Source organism: Anopheles coluzzii, chromosome 3 (assembly GCF_943734685.1).
Source record: "Anopheles coluzzii chromosome 3, AcolN3, whole genome shotgun sequence".
NCBI classification, from domain to species: Eukaryota; Metazoa; Arthropoda; class Insecta; order Diptera; family Culicidae; genus Anopheles; species Anopheles coluzzii.
The window spans coordinates 63297548-63316972 of NC_064671.1; the positions used below are offsets into that span (position 1 = coordinate 63297548).

At 46.9% G+C, this 19425-nt stretch overlaps 4 protein-coding genes across 5 annotated transcripts; 3 read left to right on the forward strand and 1 right to left on the reverse strand.

Moving 5' to 3' along the window:
• The first annotated feature begins 359 nt into the window (after positions 1 to 359).
• Positions 360 to 10915, forward strand: LOC120955225 (tyrosine-protein kinase Shark). 2 transcript variants are annotated; one of them, XM_040375903.2, is made up of 6 exons: positions 360 to 1233; positions 5390 to 5486; positions 5574 to 6058; positions 6127 to 8509; positions 8583 to 8754; positions 9152 to 10915. In XM_040375903.2, the coding sequence occupies exons 1-6, from the start codon at positions 1204 to 1206 to the stop codon at positions 9606 to 9608; spliced, it is 3624 nt and encodes a 1207-aa protein (XP_040231837.2). In that variant the 5' UTR covers positions 360 to 1203; the 3' UTR covers positions 9609 to 10915. The 2 variants fall into 2 exon arrangements, with proteins under 2 accessions (XP_040231837.2, XP_040231838.2); XM_040375904.2 differs by lacking the exon at positions 360 to 1233 and adding an exon at positions 4640 to 5034.
• Positions 10916 to 10965: 50 nt separating this feature from the next.
• On the reverse strand, positions 10966 to 14925 carry LOC120955226 (exportin-2). Its single transcript, XM_040375905.2, has 6 exons — positions 14500 to 14925; positions 12563 to 14366; positions 12396 to 12487; positions 12003 to 12309; positions 11736 to 11903; positions 10966 to 11667 (listed from the first exon to the last, which is right to left on the reverse strand). Exons 1-6 carry the CDS (start codon positions 14582 to 14584, stop codon positions 11205 to 11207), a joined length of 2919 nt encoding a protein of 972 aa, XP_040231839.2. The 5' UTR covers positions 14585 to 14925; the 3' UTR covers positions 10966 to 11204.
• Positions 14926 to 15932: 1007 nt separating this feature from the next.
• LOC120955081 (m7GpppX diphosphatase) lies at positions 15933 to 17455 on the forward strand. The gene is made up of 3 exons (XM_040375587.2): positions 15933 to 16616; positions 16692 to 16837; positions 16910 to 17455. Exons 1-3 carry the CDS (start codon positions 16124 to 16126, stop codon positions 17453 to 17455), a joined length of 1185 nt encoding a protein of 394 aa, XP_040231521.1. The 5' UTR covers positions 15933 to 16123.
• A 90-nt stretch (positions 17456 to 17545) lies between these two features.
• Positions 17546 to 19132, forward strand: LOC120955080 (uncharacterized). The gene has a single exon (XM_040375586.2). The coding sequence runs from the start codon at positions 17546 to 17548 to the stop codon at positions 19001 to 19003; it is 1458 nt and encodes a 485-aa protein (XP_040231520.2). The 3' UTR covers positions 19004 to 19132.
• Positions 19133 to 19425: the final 293 nt, after the last annotated feature.

Sequence of the window (19425 nt, forward strand, 5' to 3'; positions counted from 1 at the left end):
AATAAGCTTTATCTGATTAGATTATTGATGCGTTTATTTCATGCAAAATCTATGTTGTACCTTTGGGCTTTCGTGACTTTTCCATAAAACTATAATATCAAACCGTGAGCTCTTCGTATGATAATAGCTTGTAGTACAGCAAATATTCTTATTCTTATTCTTATATTAGAATAGCAAGATATACTATATGTGTACAAAACTATTTATTTTGCCTATAATCTCTTTCAACAAAAACTAAAACTAATTTTTTAATACTGAAACAAATTTTTCACAAAACTTTGTCACATTTTACCACATTATCTGTTCTAATGTGCCCATAGTTCGGTGCAAGTAGCGTTCTCGAATACACGTTCATTCGGCATTTATCAGCGTGACTGACCGCATGCCGTGTGAAGAGGTTCCAGTTTTTTAGTCCAAAATCGTAAATACTGCTTCATGTTTTCGTACAAATTTGTTTAGTGTGGGACGTCCCTTAAATTAGTGTTTAATACGAATGGTGCATTGATTGAGAAGATACGTTTCTGTGACTCATACAATAGTGAATTTGGTTTAATTGTTCAATTTTGTGAATTTATTTTAAATAAGTTAAACATTGTGATACATTGTGATGTGACCTAAGCATCAAACTTATCAATACACGCGCTCTCTTCTTATTAGTTTCACCTCGTTTGTGTTCATCCAGCTGTGGACACATATTAGACCTTTGCCTCTCTCTCACACTGTCCTGCTGTCTATCAGACGTAGACAATTGTTATCGCTCTCGCTTGCTATAGCTGATGTCAAATGCTAGCAAGAATGTTTGCAACTTTGCACCGGTGACTCATCGCCACAGAACGTCTGTGTGTTCCCGAACATGTGTGTCGTGCTATTCTCTCGCCGCTATTTGGTTGTCGTTGGTTCTGTGTTTAGTGTAAAAATTTGCTCGCAACAATAACGTACCCGATTCACGTTTCCGGAAGTTGGTGTTGTTGTGCATAGTGTAAATAAAGCTTAAAATATAAGCCATCAACATCGAGAAGTAAACAAACAAATGAACCACGCTTAATACAGTGGCAACACAATAATTGCAATGCATCGTACTGTGATAAGAGTTCTGATTGCCCAATTGAAAAGCAGACACCATTCAATGTTTTGAGTAACCGGCCGGCGTGTTAAATACTACTGGAGAATTGTTTTCACTGAGACAAGACACGGCCAGAGAAAATGTCCCGCACCGACTATGTGATTGTAAAGGTAAGTGTAGCTGGGTGTCTAGACTGCCATGGTGGTAAGGTAATCTCGGAACGTGATTTATTACCCAGTCGAGAGTGGTAAATTGAATTTGGGGATTTACACTGAATCCTCCATACGGAATATTTAAACAATGTAGACGTCCCAGAATGGGCGATACGATTTATTTGAGCAGGCTGGACTGGAAATAGCTTACACTCTCTGACCATTCTTTACAGCCTGACCATGGCTTATGATGTTTTTGGTTTGTTTTTCAATTGTTTGTAATCTTACAAAAACGAAAAGAAGAAAAATGTCTTCTACAACAAATAAACAAAATTGTGATCACATGGTACTATTCGATTGTAATGCACTGAAAGCTCCCCAAAATTGAAGATGATATATTTAAGAGTTGAAAATCAATTCAAGACAACTCAGTGTTTCATTATACGCAAAAATAAGTAATATAATTGAACATGAAAAGTAATTGAAATTATTTATTAGAGGCCCGGGGATACAGTCGGCAACTCGAATGAATAAATACCATCTCCATCGTAGGTTCAAGCCTTAAATGGACCGTCCCCTCGTAACAAAAACTGACTATCGGGCTGCGTGCTACAAATAAATCAGTATAGGCCTAAAACTCAACGCCTGTATAGGCTAGCATGACCGCGCAAGTCATTATGCCAAATTGGCAAATGTATACAAATAATGGCGCCAAATGATGGCGCAAATGTATACAAGATTATTATCAAGTTATGGAGTTTAAGAATTAATAGAAATAAATAATATGACTACTGCAACGGGGCAACATTTTAAACGAAAAAAGAAGCGTGATGGTGGTTCAAAATACATTTTTAATTTTATTTAACTGCATTTTCACTGTGATTGCAACTAATCGAAACTAAACATACTAGATTATCCATACGAATTGATACGGAAAATTACAACAAAACAAAGACAACAGAATTAAAAACTCACTAAAGGTCAAGAAAAACAGTTGAAAGCTGAGATTACGGGATTGGATATCTTACGATATGTGTAATTTACTCTTCCTAGGACCGATTTTCTAGTATAGTCGTCAACTCGCACGAATTAACAATATACCTGCCATGTCACCAATTGTCTACTCATAATCATCATAACACAAGTTACACAACTTAAATTTGAAATTTGAAAATATGCTCGAACCATTTTACGTGAAGAGCCAATTTGAAAAATCAAGCATAAAAATTCAAAAAGTTATTTTGACAAACCTAGACCAACCAACTAGGGATAAGAACCAACCTATGAATCATTTTGTTTTACGCTCACGTAGGTCATACAATTATCACACCTTTCTCGATTATACACTTCACACAATCGTGTTTACAACCAGTTCTTCTGAAAAAAAACATCTAAAATAAATAATCATGAGGTCAAAAAAAATGTAAGCATAGTTACTGATACTGGCCATCCAAAGTATGAGCACCCAGACAAGCTGTCTGTGAAATCTTCCTCGACTTAAGCGAGCAGTCCAGTGTAGTTGAAATGTGAAAGAAAATATATGATGGAACAACTTCTATTCTTTCACGAAGTCTCGTCCCAACTGAAAAAGCCTCCCGTTTGAGATCACGCAATGAGCTTACCCCGATGTTATGCAGACAATAGACTGGTTTTAGGCAAGTCCTTTGAAAGTAATGAATAATTTGAAGGTTGTACAAGACTAAATAACGAATTTTCGTATCCCGGTCTGCAGAAAAAGATCTCGTTACCAATTCCTTTTTACAGACACTTTCATGACACAAGCAGACGGCTACCGGCGACTTTATAGCGGTCTATGAGAACATCGATGGTGAAGTGGGAGGAAAAAAATATCGGACTAGGATTACATTCCTTAACTATGTATGTAACAACAGCAAATATTTAGATTCTGCTAAAAAATCGTAGTTGAGGTTTTTGTGTCGCTTTTGTTTGCTCGGATCAGGTTTGAACCGTTGTTCAAAAAATTGATAAGGTTCTCATGGCAATTTCAAAATAATTTTTGTAAAACTTTTTACATACTTTGGTTTGCATTTTTAAAACAATCATTACAGGCAAAAAAAAATGTTTTTGTGATTTTTTTTATATTCGAAAAAATATATTTTGATAATTACTCTATAGTTGTGGTAGGCACTTCTCGTCGATCCTCCCTTGTCGCTAGTACTCTGTCCATACGGCATACTATAGAATGGCGAACTACGAGGCCTCTCAATCGGCGGGGCCCTAGGCGACCGCCTAGTCCGCCTACCGTTAGATCCGCCACTGGTAAGGCGCCAAAGCACTTCACAGGTCATAGGTTATTCCATAGACTTGGGTTAAATTACTGTACAATTCTTCCATGATCTCTGTCTTTAACTGTAACTTTTTGTACCCTTGCTCAGGCAAATATGGTATCCAATCGAGCTACGATCTGACACTTAGAATCAAGAAATTGATATTACTCCAACACATCCTGAACATTCCACCAGTTGGTGGAAAATGTCAACCGTAATTTCAAATTGCCATTGACATCACGATCAGCAAAAACATCGCCAACGCGCCGACACTGCAATAAAACTCCCGTTCAACAAATTTCAACAACAAAGCTCGCGAACGCTCGATTGATTGTGATTTTCTCTCGCTGGCGAGCGTTTTTGAAAGGCCGAATCACATTTCGAGCGAGGGATTTTGAGGGTTCAAGATAGCCGCCAAGAAGCATGCGGTGGTGTGTGATTATGTTGGTAAACACAATTAAATGGCCAAAAAACATTCCGCCACTCCCTCCGCCTTCCCACACATTCATCCCAAGGGCTCCTACATTTCATTTGTGAGCCAAATTTGCATCTTTGCTCCGTCGTCTCACTTGCTCATATGAGTTCCACTATTGCATCAGCTGATCCGGTTGTGGCCTTTTATGTACTGTCTTCATTCGCTGGTGACCTTGACGCTGAGGAAATCGGGTAAAGCCGGCATTGAAGATTTAACGGTGCTTTTATTAATGTACACCTATTCATGGACAAACATTAAGCTATAAAATATCACTAGACATTCGAAATATGCAAAAAAAATCGTTTACCAACTTGACCATTGCTGCAAATGTTCACCACTATTGAACAGCTGTCAAATTTATACGCACGGTTAAGCCACCCGCCGGTTAATCCGCCCCCAGATAATCGACGATCTACTGTGTTTATTTTGTGCCACTTTTGACGCGGCCATTCGCGTGCCATGCCGATTGATGGTTACGAAGCTATATCAAACAACCGTAGGTGTAGGTGAAACTCACAAAAGTAAGAACAATTTTGAACATGTTTCATGAATGATCAAAACGAACGCTGTAGGCGAGTAAAGTACGGGTAGAGAAAATGAGCGAGATGCAGCTATTTTCGAACGTCAAAAACCCTCGCCTTGCCCTGCGGGAAACACAAACAAAGAACTTCTACATTCCACGAAACGTCATCCAACAAAACACCTCAAACAGTTCAGAGAAAAATTAATAAATAATATAAACACTAAATAAAAAAAGAGGTTTTCGAAACAGTGCTAAGTGCGGGTACGGTTGCGCACGGCTTTCCCTTCACGTACATGAACGTACGAACAGCGCAATCGAAACGTATCGAACTTGCAAAAGAGGCCTGAGTTGGGAAATGATCCGTGATTGAATCCGATTGTGCATGCGCAATTCTGGAAAGCAATAGAAGCCGTACGCACAAATCGCGCAGGGCCGAATGTACGACGGGAGACCTTCTATTTTGGAGTATGATGCGCCTTTTGCTGTGTGTAGATAAGTAAATAAGCAAAAAGTTTGGCTCAAAACACGAATTGGTAAGCATTACAGGTGTTTTTTTTTTGTCTCCTTGCCCTCCAGTGTGTAACTTTTCCAAACTGATAGCAATGATAATGAACAGCGATGCGAATAGTGCCCCTTCCATGGCGTCAAACGTCAATTATGTTCAATAAGAGTGTATCTTTTCTGTGATAAAGAAGATTCCACCTTGAGAGATTGTATGGCATTGGATGATTAACGTGATGTTGGAATTGTTTCCCTCAGTTTCATTTTTGCTCGCACAGCGAAACAAACATTTGGTCATCAATTAAATTAATAATAAATCTACTAATCAAGGACAGTTTGATTTCACAATGGATGTTTCATTTTTTTTTCGTTTTGTCTCTTTTTTAGACCAAATCCTACATCCTTAGGATGAATCGGGAGGAAAATCTGTGCTGGTTTCATGGCAAAATCTCGCGTGAAGATGCGGAAGAGATTTTGCGACGGGGTAAGCACATTTCCAAGCGAAATATTTCCCATTTAAATAACATTTATCTATTTCTCATCCGTTTAACATTCAATCACTCACACACAGAGGGCAGCGATGGTGTGTTTCTGGTGCGCGAAAGTTCCTCCTCCGAGGGAGACTACGTGCTGTCGGTGCTGTTCAAGGGCGAGGTAGTACATTACGCCATCCGACGCCACGGGGACGATGCGTTCTTTTCCATCCACGATCACACACCGATCCATGGGCTCGATTCGCTGATCGAGCACTACCAGAAGGATAAGGGCAATCTGGTGACCCGGCTGCAGGTAATATGCCGAAGCGATCCTCCGCCGCACGACGTGCGCAGCCACGGCACCACGAACCTGCTGCACCGAGCGACGAAGGAAAGCAACTACACGGTCGTGTCGGAGCTGCTCAAGTGTGGGTACCGGAACATTGACTCCAAAAATCAGGACGGCCAAACGGCGGTCCACCTGGCCTGTCTGCACGCGGACGACAAGATTCTGCTGAAGCTGATCGAGCGCGGCGCAAACATTAACAGTCGCGATGCCAAAGGCAACACACCTCTGCATGTAAGAGCAAGCAAATGAAAACTATTTAAATGATGTGCTATAACGGTCTGCCTTTTACTGCTTTTCAGTACGCTTGCGCGAAGCGGAATGGGTTGGAGATGGTGCGAATGCTGATTAAAGCAGCAGCCAGCCTGCAAGCACGGAACAGCGAAACCGGTTGGGTGCCACTGCACGAAGCTGCCGACAATGGCAACATCGAAGCCATTCAGGAGCTGCTAAGCCATCGCGTACCGCACCGACCACGCACCAACTTTGGCGAAATGCCATCGGATCTGGCTCGCCTTCGCGGCCACTACCAGGTGGTCGAGTTCCTGAACGCATACGAACCGCAGCGACCGCTGACGCACCGGGATCTCTGGTACCATGGCACGCTTGAGCGTACGGCGGCTGTCGACTACCTGAAAGACTTTGCCGTCAAGTTGCTGCCCAATCTGGCGCATAGACAGCAGCAGCAGCAACCGGACCGCGACGGCAACAAAGAGAACGGCGAGTGTCTGGATGGGCTGGAGCAGTCCACCTCGGGCACGTATCTGGTGCGCTACTCGGCCAAACAGAACGTCGACGTGCTGACGATGCTGTACGACAACGAGCCGAAACATTTCATCATCCAACGGCAGCAGGACTGGCTGTACATTGACGAAGGCCCGTACATGAACTCGCTCGAGCATCTGATCGAGCACTATACGCGCTTTTCGGACGGTTTGCCAATCAATCTGCGCTTTCCCGTTACGCCCGGACCAAAGCCACCGATACCGGCGTTCGCCACGATACCGAAATCGAAACATCGAATGCATCGTACCGATGGTACGACGGCCGGACTTCCATCGTACGGCGGCTCGGCTCATCACAGCACGAACGGCAGCAGGTCCCTGCTGACGGCCGGGCTCACAAGCACGTTTCGCAAGTCTAGTGAAAATCCTACCACAGCCACAGCCACCCTTCCATCGAAGGGAATGCCCTCAAGGAACCTTTCCGTGCCGAACGATGCAATGCTGCAGATGAACCGGGTAGGTTTGTTCGATCGCAGCCCCGAGCGGTGTGCACCCGAAACGCCGCGACGCAATTCGAAAGGACCAACGTCGCCCAACACCCCGGACGAGCCAAAAACTAAACCGAGCGGCAGTAACGCCTCGCCGACTCTCAAGAAAACGCTCATGGACGGGATGAAGAGCTTGCGCAAGAGCAAACAGAAGCTGAAACCGGCTGCCGCCGATCCGGACGGTGGGTCAGGCACTGAAACCAACTCTTCCTCTGCCTCGCTAAACGTGTCTTCGATCGAGCCCACCGTGAGTCCTTCGAAGTTGCTGCAGCAGTTGAAGTTTTCCTCCGACTTTAACCTCGTCGCGAGCTGTGCGGCGGCCGATGATATCTACAAAATCCCTACCAACAACTGTGCCATCGTCGATATCGACATCGGTGAGCCACCGGTCGTTGCCGTACCCGCACTGTCCACGTCACCCCCGGTGGCTGGCCTGCAGGATGATTCGGAACTGCCACCAGCGATCCCGCCCAAGCTGTCGGCGCCCTTGCTCGATTCCGTAAACAACAACAACAACAACGAATCCGCCACACTGGACTATTTCACCCAAAGCGACGATCCACTGCGGTCGGACACGCTGCCGGACGATGCAGGTGAGGACATTTATTTTGTGGAAGCACCCATTCCACCACCAGCGCGGGCGTGCCTTGAAGCTGCAGCCGCCGCTGGTGGTGCCAACCTGCTCAACAACAACAACACAGTGACGCCAGACGATCCGGCCGCTATCCAACCCGCACGCAACGCGCCAACCAACTACATCATGACTAAAACGGTACCCATCTTCAGCAGCGTCTCGGTGGAAGAATGTCAAACACCGACCAGCCCAACCTGCGGTGGCCAGATGCGTGCGAGCAAGCTGTTCGAACGGCTCGACTCGAACCAATCGTCCTTCAGCCGGGCTAGCGTGCTCAGTGGCGAGAGTGTGTTTTTCGCCATGTTTCAACAGCAACAGTCGTCGAACACGGCCGCACAACCCGAGGGACCGAATTACTTCATACCGAAGGAATGCATCCATGCCGAGACGGTGCTCGGGCGCGGTGAATTCGGGTTCGTTTATCAAGGCTTCCTAGACCCGTGGCCAGTCGATATCGCCGGAGGCGGCTACCAGAGCGGCGGAGTGGCGCACAAAACCTCCCCGCCTGTGATGATGGGACGTGTCCCGGTGGCAATCAAGAAGGTGATGGACAGCCAGGAGCGGCGCGATCGGACCGATTTCCTGCGCGAAGCTAGCGTGATGATACGGTTGCGCCACAACTGTATCGTGCGGCTGATCGGCATCTGCAAGGGGCCGCCATTGATTATGGTACAGGAGCTGATTTCGCTCGGCTCGATGCTGGTGTACATTACGAAAAACAAGGCTACGATCAATCCTAAGCAAGAGATGATGATTTGGGCAGCACAGATTGCCAGTGGTAAGTAAGCGTGTGGGGAAATAGGTTTTTCATGAGCTCATGACATTTTCCCTTTTTTTCTTCTTCTTCGCAGGCATGCAATACCTGGAGGAGAAACACTTCGTGCATCGAGATTTGGCGGCCCGCAATATTTTGTTGGCAAACAAGTATCAAGCCAAAATATCGGACTTTGGACTATCACGTGCAATCGGTGCCGGTCAGGAGTATTATCGCGCTAGTCAGGGCGGCAAATGGCCCATTAAATGGTGAGTAAGCGAAGACGATGAATCACTTTTTGCATTGTATTCGTTCAATGTGTGCAAAATATCATGATGCAGAGTGGAATTGGGTGTTTTTGCAACGATCGCTTTTGCGGCATGAAGAGCCACCATATATGCATATTTTGTTGTTAAATTTATGTTGTACCAAAATTAGAAAAAATGTATTATTTCTTAGAAGGACAAACAGCCGCAAAGGGTTAAATGTGGCTCTTATGCTGTTTTTTGATCCCCACTTTTTTGAATAATTTTTATCTTTTATTTTTATCGAATAATTATTTTACAACACTTTCTAACAAAATGTTAAATAACTGAAGATCATTTATACATCTGATCATCAATATACTAATCGCACTGTAAACCCCCACCGCCCTTATTACCTCAGGTATGCCCCCGAGAGTTTCAACTACGGCACATTCTCGCATGCCAGCGACGTGTGGTCGTTCGGAGTTACGCTGTGGGAAATGTTTTCCTACGGTGCGCCACCCTACCACGACATGAAGGGGGCCGAGGTGATCAAGCTGATCGAGGAAGATCAGCGACTGTCCCGGCCGGACGCCTGTCCGGACAAGGTGTTCGAGGTGATGCGCAACTGCTGGCAGTACAATCCCAAGTTGCGCCCGACCTTCCGCTTCCTGCATCGCTTCTTCTCCGACGACATCGAGTACCAAAATCTGCAGGAACTGGTTGGGACGGGTGTTGAGATCAATGCCAACGCTACGACACTGACGCATGCTGGCGGCAGCAGCAGCAGCAACAGCAACAACACAGCGACTATTACGACGGTAGAACCGACCGTTCCGGAAGTAGCAAGCGACAGTGACATCGGTGTGCCCTACTGAAAAGTGCACAACTACCGGCGGGCGGGTGGAATGACATGTCTATTCAATTATCCGTATTACTCTTCCGCAAAGAGCTTCTGTAAGGACTTGTTTAGGTTAAGGGTTGCACTGTTACGATCTATATCTATAGTATTGGCAAGTTTCTTGCAGGGTTTTGTTTTTCTTTTCTTTTTTTGGCACCGCTCCTTTAATAATCGATTACGCTCGCGCCTTTTATTTGGCCCCCCATTTCTCCTATAATTTATACAACAGCTATTTATTCTCTTGCGATCATTCCTCTTTCTATACCTGTTTTTTTTAAACATATTTTACTTATTATGATGCACCGTTTCCCCGACTCAGATTGGCACACGAATTGCAGTGCTGCAGATTTAACAAACGCGAAAAGAAGTATTTATTTAGGATCGCATGCACAAGTGTTCTAAACACATTTGCCCATAGCACAATGAGTTCAGTCAAAACAGTTATGCTTTTCATAGTCTTTTGTACGGAGACCACCATTTCGGCTTATTTGTTATCCATATCTTAGAGACGGATTCAAAACATATCTATTTGCCATTGGAAGAATGTGGATGAAGGGTCGTGAAGTACACGCCAGAGTCCGTTAGAGGTATAGAGGTGCAGCAAGTAAAGGGTAAAGCAAGATAAAGCTCCGTGTCATATTGCAACCCCCGGGTGCCATGCTCATTATGGTGGTATTTCAGGCAAGTTGCTAATTATTAAACAGCCGCTCTGTTTACGACACTGAAAGAAACGTGCACATTTAACTATTATTATCTTATTCGCGTATTGTGTTAACCAGCGGTGCTAGTCCCTCAAGGAGATAGTCCACTTGAACAAAGGCGGAGGGGAAAATGCAAAAAATAATTCCTTGTTATTGAATTTTGTATTTCTCTCGATATGTTATTAAATAGTGAACCATAAAATCCCGCTGAGGCGAAATTATTACTACGTAAATTCAAAATAACTCACTAACCATTGGCCATACAACGTAGAGCACTATTTAACGTATAACTACAAAGCCGCAACAAAATTAAACCGTCCGCTCGAGAGCGATCGTATTACTACAATACCCATACAGGTTGGCTGGCAAGTGGGGTACGTAAATGCGCGTGTACATAAAATGTCCTCCAGTCACCACACTTCGCTTAACAGTGCGTAAAGTGCGCAAAAAGAAAGGAAGATAAATTTTAACTGGTACTAAATACAATGTAAACAGATGTATGCAATGAACTGTAATTTAAAACAGACGTCGTTCGTTCACTCTGAGCCGTATTCATAAAAAATAAAAAGATGGTTAAAAGGTAGATATAATCTGTTTTGTTTTTGCATATACAAATTAAGACAAAAAGACACGTTTTTAGAAGACAACAGCGACACTTACAAGAGCTTTATTACAGTACATCCATACATTATGCAATGTGGGACACAAATGATAATTTTGTAACTTAAAAATGGCGTATAACGGATACCACACACGATCACGGAGGAGCGAATCTACATCTTAACAATTAAAAACACAAAATTCCGAACAGAGCTTGCCAATTTCCGAAAAGGATTCTTCACACTATTACGACCTTCCCGCCGACTCGCTCTCTAAGCGATCTGAACACCACTCTGGGCACAGTACTTCTGCAGCGCCTCCTGGTGATCGGCTGGAAGGGCCGCAATCAGTGTACGAACCTTGCCCCCGTTCGCCTGTGCCAGCTTGCCAAGGTTCTGGACCAGATGCTGGCGCACATTCCCAACGTCCGGCAACGGGTCGACCGGCTTGGACTGGGCAAAGTTGAGCTGCGAGTAAGCGGCCTGGTAACCGGGCACGTCCTCAATTTCGATAAAGTTGTCCCCATCGATGGCCGACCCGTCCGGCGGCAGCTCAAAGATCTGCACCACCGTTTGCAGCAGCTGCGGCCAGAACAGGACGTACGGTTCGGCCAGCATTTCCGGACACTCGCACAGCAGCTTCGTGATGCCGACGGACACAATCTTTTGCTCGAGCTCGCCGGACACTTTGTTGATGTCGGGAATAAATACGCGCTCCACCACCATGCCAAACATTCTGCAAACGGATAAGCACGTTTTAGTAGAGAAACGTAGTTGATGTTAGGCCGCTTGAATCATACTTACTGCGCTTGAATGCTTTCGATCATCTGAATCAGTGCCTGCGGACCAACGCGAGCCGTGTAAAGGCAGAGAAAAACGATAAAGCTTCGCACGAACTTGGTCGTTTTGGAGGAACTAAGCCGCTGGAATAGCAGGGAGAAAATCTGTCGCATACTTCTGCCAAGCTCCTCGCTACCAAAAGAAAACCAAACAAAATAAATTATTCAAAATTTGCGCCTAATCACATCGCTTTCCAAACGCATTTCCGAGTTCCTTATTTCCAATACTTACGCGGGATAGTAGAGGAGCAGATTTTGCAACAGATAGAACCCTTCGTGATCGTTGTTCTTGGAGGCAATCATCTTCTGGAACACACCCAGCACACCGTTCAGCTTGTCGTCGGCCGAGATTTGCGCCGAAGCTTGCCGCACAAACGCGCACAGCAACCGAATCAGTGGTGTCACGTTGCCGGGCCGCTCCCAGAGGGCGGGCGTCAGCAGGCAAGGGAACAGCGCAAGGTACGTGTCTGGAATGTTGCTCTTGCCCTCGCGTATCTCCAAAAACAGTGACAGCATCTGGAACACGTATGGCATGAATTCTGAAAGCAAAGAAATGATTTCAATGCAATTGAAAATGTTAAGAGAAAAATATGAAGCGGATGGTCTCTTTGAGCTGCACACTTACCCAATACGTCTTGCTGAAGGATGCCTTGGAATACGGGGAAAAGCGCCTCCTCGAACGAGCTGACCGCATTAGGATCGGCTTTGCAAACGAGTCTGTTGATATTAAAACAATTAAATATTAAATTGCATTACCACAAACAGCCCATGCCATGGTCCACCCCAACTTACTTTACAGAAAGGGACAGCGTTTCGAACAGATAGTGGTTAAAGTGTGGTTTCGATGGGTTCTTCGCAACGGTCGACAGTATGTCGGTCAGGCGCGGCAACACCACGATCATAAACGGCAGCGACGCTTCCTGTAGCGTGTTGAGCACCCGCATAATGCACTTCATAATGTACTCGTTCTCGTTCGATCCCTGCACGGTGATCGCCGCAAACAGGCCCGCAATCAACTCCGCACTCAGCGGCGATAGTATCTCCTTCGTCACGATCGGCTGCTTGTCCGGACCGCGCATCGTGAGTATCTTGTCGATCGCACAGGCCGCGTACGTGTGCACCACAACGCTAGCCGCACCGAGATGCTTCGAAACCAGCGGCATCGTCGCGACAATGATTTGCGGTCCCAAGATCGTCCGGAACGTCATGATGAACTTCAGCGCGTCCGCCTTCAACACCGGCAGCTGGTTAACGTCGGCCCGCTCCAGCTCGGGAATGATCTGCTGCTGCGTGAACTGGGGCAGCGGCACCAGCTCGGACGTCTGCGTAACGCCAAGCTTCTGCGTTTGGCCCTTCGAGGCCATCGACGTGACCAGATAGATGGCCGTATCTTTCGCCTTCCAGTTGGCGGCCGGATTTTCCGCGTACTTTGCCAGCAGCACCTGCAGGTACTGGCCGAAAATTTCCACAATCTTTGCCTCGAACTTTTGCAGCAGCGACTTCACCAGATCGCAGGCCGCCCGCCGGCGCGTCTCCACGTCCGAGCCCTCGATGTCGCGCCGGATGTACTCCTCCGGGTTGTCCTCGAACAGCTCCTCGTCCGACACGCGGAAGTCCATGTTCGGTATGATGACCTTCTCGCAGATGCTCGCCAGCACGTTCGGATCCTCGAACAGATGGCGGTAGTGGGTTCGCTCCGCCACCGTGCTCAGAAAGCGCAGCGCATTCGAGACGAGCGCATCGTACTTGGTGTGGATGTGCGATTTCACCAGCAGCTCCCAGACGGCCGTCACAAACTGGGGCATGTACGGGCTAAACTCTTCGTCGTACTTGAGCGCGTACATGCACAGGTTTTCGCAGATCTGCGACCTCAGATGCTCGAGCACGCCCGCGTCCTCGTCATCGTCCGTCTTCAGGCACGGCACGTCCACCGTCAGCAGCCCGTGGAACGCCTTCATCCACGTTTCCATGTTGTCTTCGAAAAATTCTGGCAAATCCTGCGAGTTGAGCGAAAAGAACACCTTGCACACGAGCACCAGCGAGTTGTAGATCACGCTCAGTGCCTCCTTGTTGCCGGCGTGTGCCTCCGCTAGCCCGAGCGTGGCCTGCAGCAGATCAGTGAGCGGTTTCGCCATCTTGTCCAGCACGTACTTGATCTCCTCCCACAGCTCCTGGGACTTGAACTCGTACCGGTACCGCTTGAATAGCGAGTGGGCCGTCTGCAGCACACCGTTGATGATGTGAAAGTCTCCGGTGGCAAACTTTTCAATCATCTCGTCCATCAGCTCCGGCCACTTGGTGGGAAAATCGTACTTGCCAATAATGCTGACCGCATCGCTCAGCTGCTTCTGGATGGCGGCCGGCGATTTCAGCATCATTGGTACGATCAGCCCCTTGATGCCGGTCCGGTCCGATTCGCTCACCTTGTTCGGCCCGTCGTTGTCCAGATGGAAGCCCCAGTTGCGCTTGATGAAGTTCTTGAACGCGATTGCGGCCGCCACCCGGATCGTCATGTCGACCTGCGGCCGGTCGATCAGGTGCAGACATAGCAGCGGATAGTTTTGGCTCACCTCGATGCTCTCGATGAAACGTTCCGCTGGATGGAAGGAGAGGGGGACATTGTAATAACAACTCCAACACACGCCACAGCCATGACACACATGTGGCCCACGCATGACCCAAAGGCACCCGAAAGGTGATGAGTACGAGCATCAACACCCCCAACCTACCTGGACGCCGTACTTCCGGATCCGGATTCAGTGTCTGCTGCAGGTAGCTGGCCAACCGCTCGAAGTTGTTCTCGTTGATCTCCATTTTCCTCTGTGCTTGAGAGTGTGTGTTTCGCCGACAAAGACCCGCTTTACCGCCGTCTCCCGCCTAATGACGCGCTTCCTTGCACCGTATCAATTGCACCGAACGCGAAAAGGTATGTGTACCTTTGAAAAGCTAACAATAAATATTATGTACTTGCACGTTGCTGCGAGCGTTTGCGATTCCTCCGTGCGGATAAATTGTGCCGTAGTTCGTCTGTTCTGCGTAAAGTGGAGAGCGGCAAACAGCAGCGACCGGTAGTTTGGTGTTTTTTTGTGTTACTTTTGGCAAATTTGCGAGGTGCTGTAGCTTGACAGCTGAGAACAGATATTCACCACGTTTTTTTCTCCAATGTCCGTACAAAATCCGTTACAATTTCAAATTTAAATCTCGTTTTTTTTGCTAAAATAGAAAGCAATGGAAATTTCGATAACTCGTTCATTTTGTTCAGAGAGTATACAATAGCAAAAATTATTTGCTTATCATATAATATCTAATTTGTGTAATTCGTGCTAAATTCACACGATCCACAACTCTGGTTAGGAACGCCTCGGAAATGAAACAGATTCCCAATTAACAAAAATATCCCTGAAATAACCCATGATGAAAACTGAATTTGCGGGCCGTCCAGCGGCACATACCCGGAAATTGTATTCTTGTCATAGGCTTATTAGACGATGGTAAGTTCTGTCATCCTCGTTTGGTATTTTTCTGTCACCCATTTTCAGATTTCCTAAGCTTTATCACAAGCAATCAAGAAATGTGTATCTCTCACGTTGTTTTTATCAAACATCACAGTAACATCAAACAGTAAATTCAAATATTTCTAACGACTTTGACAGAAAAATCCTCTCCAAAGAAAATTGGAAATGAGCATGACGAATTTCGATTTCCTGACCAGTGATCTGTCAATTGCGATATGACAGAAAAATATCAAACAAAGGTGACAGTACTTTCCATCGTGTAATAAGCCTGTGAGAGCTTTCTCCTTCTCTTTGTACTGTTATATGGTTTCGTATTGAAGTTATGCATCGCTTAAACTAGAATGGCGATACGATTGCTTAAATACTAAACTCCAATATATACCACCAGCACTAAAGCAAGTGAGATTTGGACGGAAAGAAAAGGGCAGCAAAATAATGATCAATTATAAAACGCCATTAGTTGTTGATTGGTCGAGAGTTGTTAGAGAAGAGTTGTGTGTTGGTTAGAGCCGTATCGGTGCTTCGTAGCATGCTATTTAACCGCACATAAAATATCGAATCCGAATTAAAATATTCGTTAACCAAATTTTGTTGTTTGGGAACGAAACCGCATTGCGTCACGGTGACATTCGTGTGGTGAATTTAGCTCACCTGTCAGATTAGCCCGATGGCGTCAGAAAACGCGGTTTCTTGCTGGCGTTCTTGATTTGTTGATGCCGATAAGATCAACCCGGGCCGAACAATTCGCGAGCCTCACATTCCACATCATCAACGATCGCTTCAATAATATAATAACCGACAGAAATCCTCGCGAAAAACTACGCCAGGCGCTGCTGACATGCTGAAAACAAGCTCCACATCGAACGATAACGGCAGCAGCATCACCAAGGTCAGCGAATGTAATGTTGTCGATGAATCACCGTCGTCTCAACGTCAACGCGAAGGTCAGCAACCACCACCAACCGAACAAAGCACGGCCGACGGCGGCGAAATATGTTACGATCTGGCCCACTTTCGTACCGTGCGCGTGCTGAACAATAACAGTACGCACAAGTGTGTCGCCCTGCTGGGGCGTTTTAGCAACCTCTCGCCCGACCAGCAGGCCATCGTCGTGCTCGAGAAGCGAGCGTTTACCGAGGCTGAGATTACCACCACGCCAGCGGAGCGTGAAAAAAGTGCTCAGCACGGTGAAAGTGAAACCGAGAAAAGCGAACAGCAACCGTCTAGCGAGCAGGGGCGAACGTTTTTCACGACGTCATCACGTTTGCACAAGGAGTTCGTGAATGACGTATATGGCAATTTCCTCTGCACCGTAGATCCGGAGCTGAATCGTACGTAACGGAGTGTTGGTGCTACTGTGTCGCAAAGGTGATAATGAGCTTATTTTTGCTGTATCTGCTTTCAAGGTTTAAAAGTGTCCATTATCTATCCTGCCTCGGAGAAACATATCGTTAAGCATACGGCGCAGCATCGGTATATGATCGAGGAGACGATCGACCAGTACAATAAAATTACATTGCCCCATCTGGAAGAGGAGCAGTTAAGTTTGGAGGTTTGTCGTTTGACGTTCCAGCTCGTTTGCATAACGAACTTCATCTCTCTTTTTTGCTTTTCTCTCCTGCAGTGGCTTTACAACGTGCTTGAACATCGCAAAGAGAAGGAGCGCATCCTGTACGAGGATCCGTGCGACGAGAACGGTTTCATTCTGCTGCCGGACCTGAAATGGGACGGCAAAACGGTTGAACAGCTCTATCTTCTTGCACTGGTCCGTCGTCGTGGCATTCGCTCACTGCGCGATCTAACCGCAGCCGATCTGCCCCTGCTGCGCAACGTGCAGACGCGCGGAATTGCTGCGATCGAGAAGCGGTACGGTATCGGGGCGTCACAGCTGCGCATTTACCTTCACTACCAGCCCACATTCTACCATCTGCATATGCACTTTACCTATCTGCGATACGATCCACCGGGCGCGGGCTGCGAAAAGGCACACCTTTTATCGACGGTCATCAACAATCTGGAGCTGGCGGGGGACTATTATCAGCGCGCTACCCTTTCTTACACACTGAAGGAGACTGACAAGCTGTACGGCAAATTTCTGCTTGCGCAGGAAGCAGCGGACGAACCGGTAGCAAAGCGCAGCAAAACAACGGTTCTGGACGAATCGCAGTAATAATAGACTCGTACTTCAAGTAATTCCTTAACGATCGTTCCAACATCTTGAACGGATCTGTATACAATATAGTGAGCACAGCCCTGCAAAATGATCCCATCCACGGGTAAGATCGACCGACTGCTGGTGGAACTGCGGCCCCGGCTACAGTGTGCCAACTTCTTCATCTCCTTCCCGCGCAAGTTTGTCGACATTGAGTCGACCACCATCGAGCTGGCCACCGATCGGATCACGATCGTGATGAAGGGCGAGCGCGAACGGTACGAAATCCGTACCGGCGACTACTTCCAGCTGCACACGCAAACGCTCAGCTCGCTCGTAATTAAAAATCGATACATTTGCTTCCGCGTAAACACCAACGAGAGTGTGTTCGGGTCCGAGCGATTATCCACCGGTCAGGAAATGCCGGGAAGTGACCAGCACGAAGAAAACTTCCGATTAGCTTGCAATGTGCAGCCAGGCCAAAGGTACCGAGTGCTTTGCAGTAATTGTGCCGGACCGCTTCAACAGTCGGCCGACCCGGCCGGTGATCCTGACACTTCGTTCCAGCGCGTACTGGAGCTACCGTCGGAGCAGCTCGATACGGACGATTGGTTCTGTCATCGGCATGATCATCAGCCGTCCGAGGGCGCACCGGAACCTTGCCACGGGCGACAACAGGGAGAACCATCTTCCCAGCTTTCTACAAAGTTTGAACCCCAACCGGGCGATCTGTTCTACGGCACATTCTACGCCCTGCTGCACCGGAACGTTTTGCAGCGCGTCCACGTGCGCAACGATCGCTTCGTGTACTGCAAGCGCTGCCTGCAGTATCTTGGATCGACGCGAAAAAACCGCACCTCGGTTAAGCTTTGGTATGAAAATGTACGCTTTCAGCCGTCAGAACGATCGGCGATACCGCTATCCCTGTTCCGCACTGACGATGCGCTGGAACTGTTTCACCATCTCGTGCGCAAGACGGTACGGGAGTTTAACTTCGTCACCCATCTCGGTCTTCCGCCATCGATAAAGCTTCTGTTTGAGCTGCGCCGTCCTGGGATGCAAGGTGACGTGTTCTATCTGCTGATGCAAATCATGGACTGTCAGCTAAGCGTGTTCCGGGCGAAGCAAAAACGTACCGGATCCGGTTCGTCCGAATCCTGCTCGGATGATGTGGACGATTGTAGAGCTGATGGGAAGGAGGACATAGCGGAAAATGTGGCGCTTGAACGGGTCGATCTGAAGAAAATCGAGCATCAGGATGAAGCCAACCACGACGACGATGAAGGTGATGATGATGATGATGATGTATTTATTGACAACTCTTACCGGAAGCATACGATCAAGCTGGAACGACACCGGGCAATGAAGCTGATGTATCAGTACGAAAAGTACGACGATCAGCCGCTGTTCGTGTTCTGGCGGGAGGACAGCAATGTGGTGAATCTGGAACTGTCCGAGCCAATGTTCAGTGCGGCGATTCGGTACCTGGACGCAAATTCGAGCTACGTGCCGGAATGTTACCGGGTGAATCTAGGATTTAGCATGAGCTATTTGGACATTCAGTAGATAACCATGTACAGAAGGAGGAGCATAGGCAGCAAAATAACTAGAACGCTTGGAACCAAAATCCGATGGCTGTCGGTTTCTGTCGGAACCTTGATGGGATTTAAAAAATAAATGTGAATATACGTAGAATTTGAAGTGAAGGTTGAAGACTGAAGGAGAAAGTTGGCTCAAGAAATGAGAAATTTTGTCTGCAAATAACCTTCGGTGGACGGCATACGGGTGCTGCTGCTCATACGACAGACCTTGAAGCAGTTATGTCTCGTGATAAGTAATTGATTAAACATTCCAACCAATACCAGTTAAGACATTTGCTTCTGCAAGATTAGAAGATAGGCACGTTTTTTATCAGTCAAGCATTCTTGAGGATTAGACAAACGTTGACGACACTATGGTTGAAGAATTTCGCATATTTTGAGTCAAAT

Excerpts from the sequence above, each read along its gene's own strand:
- LOC120955225 (XM_040375903.2), top strand. The coding sequence starts at position 1,204 with ATGTCCCGCACCGACTATGTGATTGTAAAG. Across the intron at positions 6,059-6,126 it reads AAGGCAACACACCTCTGCAT|TACGCTTGCGCGAAGCGGAA; the intron begins GTAAGAGCAAGC and ends ACTGCTTTTCAG. Across the intron at positions 8,510-8,582 it reads GGCAGCACAGATTGCCAGTG|GCATGCAATACCTGGAGGAG; the intron begins GTAAGTAAGCGT and ends TCTTCTTCGCAG.
- LOC120955226 (XM_040375905.2), bottom strand. The coding sequence starts at position 14,584 with ATGGAGATCAACGAGAACAACTTCGAGCGGTTGGCCAGCTACCTGCAG. Across the intron at positions 14,367-14,499 it reads TCCGGAAGTACGGCGTCCAG|CGGAACGTTTCATCGAGAGC; the intron begins GTAGGTTGGGGG and ends CCTTCCATCCAG. Across the intron at positions 11,668-11,735 it reads ATCGAAAGCATTCAAGCGCA|AATGTTTGGCATGGTGGTGG; the intron begins GTAAGTATGATT and ends ATCCGTTTGCAG.
- LOC120955081 (XM_040375587.2), top strand. The coding sequence starts at position 16,124 with ATGCTGAAAACAAGCTCCACATCGAACGATAACGGCAGCAGCATCACC. Across the intron at positions 16,617-16,691 it reads CGTAGATCCGGAGCTGAATC|GTTTAAAAGTGTCCATTATC; the intron begins GTACGTAACGGA and ends TCTGCTTTCAAG. Across the intron at positions 16,838-16,909 it reads AGGAGCAGTTAAGTTTGGAG|TGGCTTTACAACGTGCTTGA; the intron begins GTTTGTCGTTTG and ends TCTCTCCTGCAG.
- LOC120955080 (XM_040375586.2), top strand. The coding sequence starts at position 17,546 with ATGATCCCATCCACGGGTAAGATCGACCGACTGCTGGTGGAACTGCGG.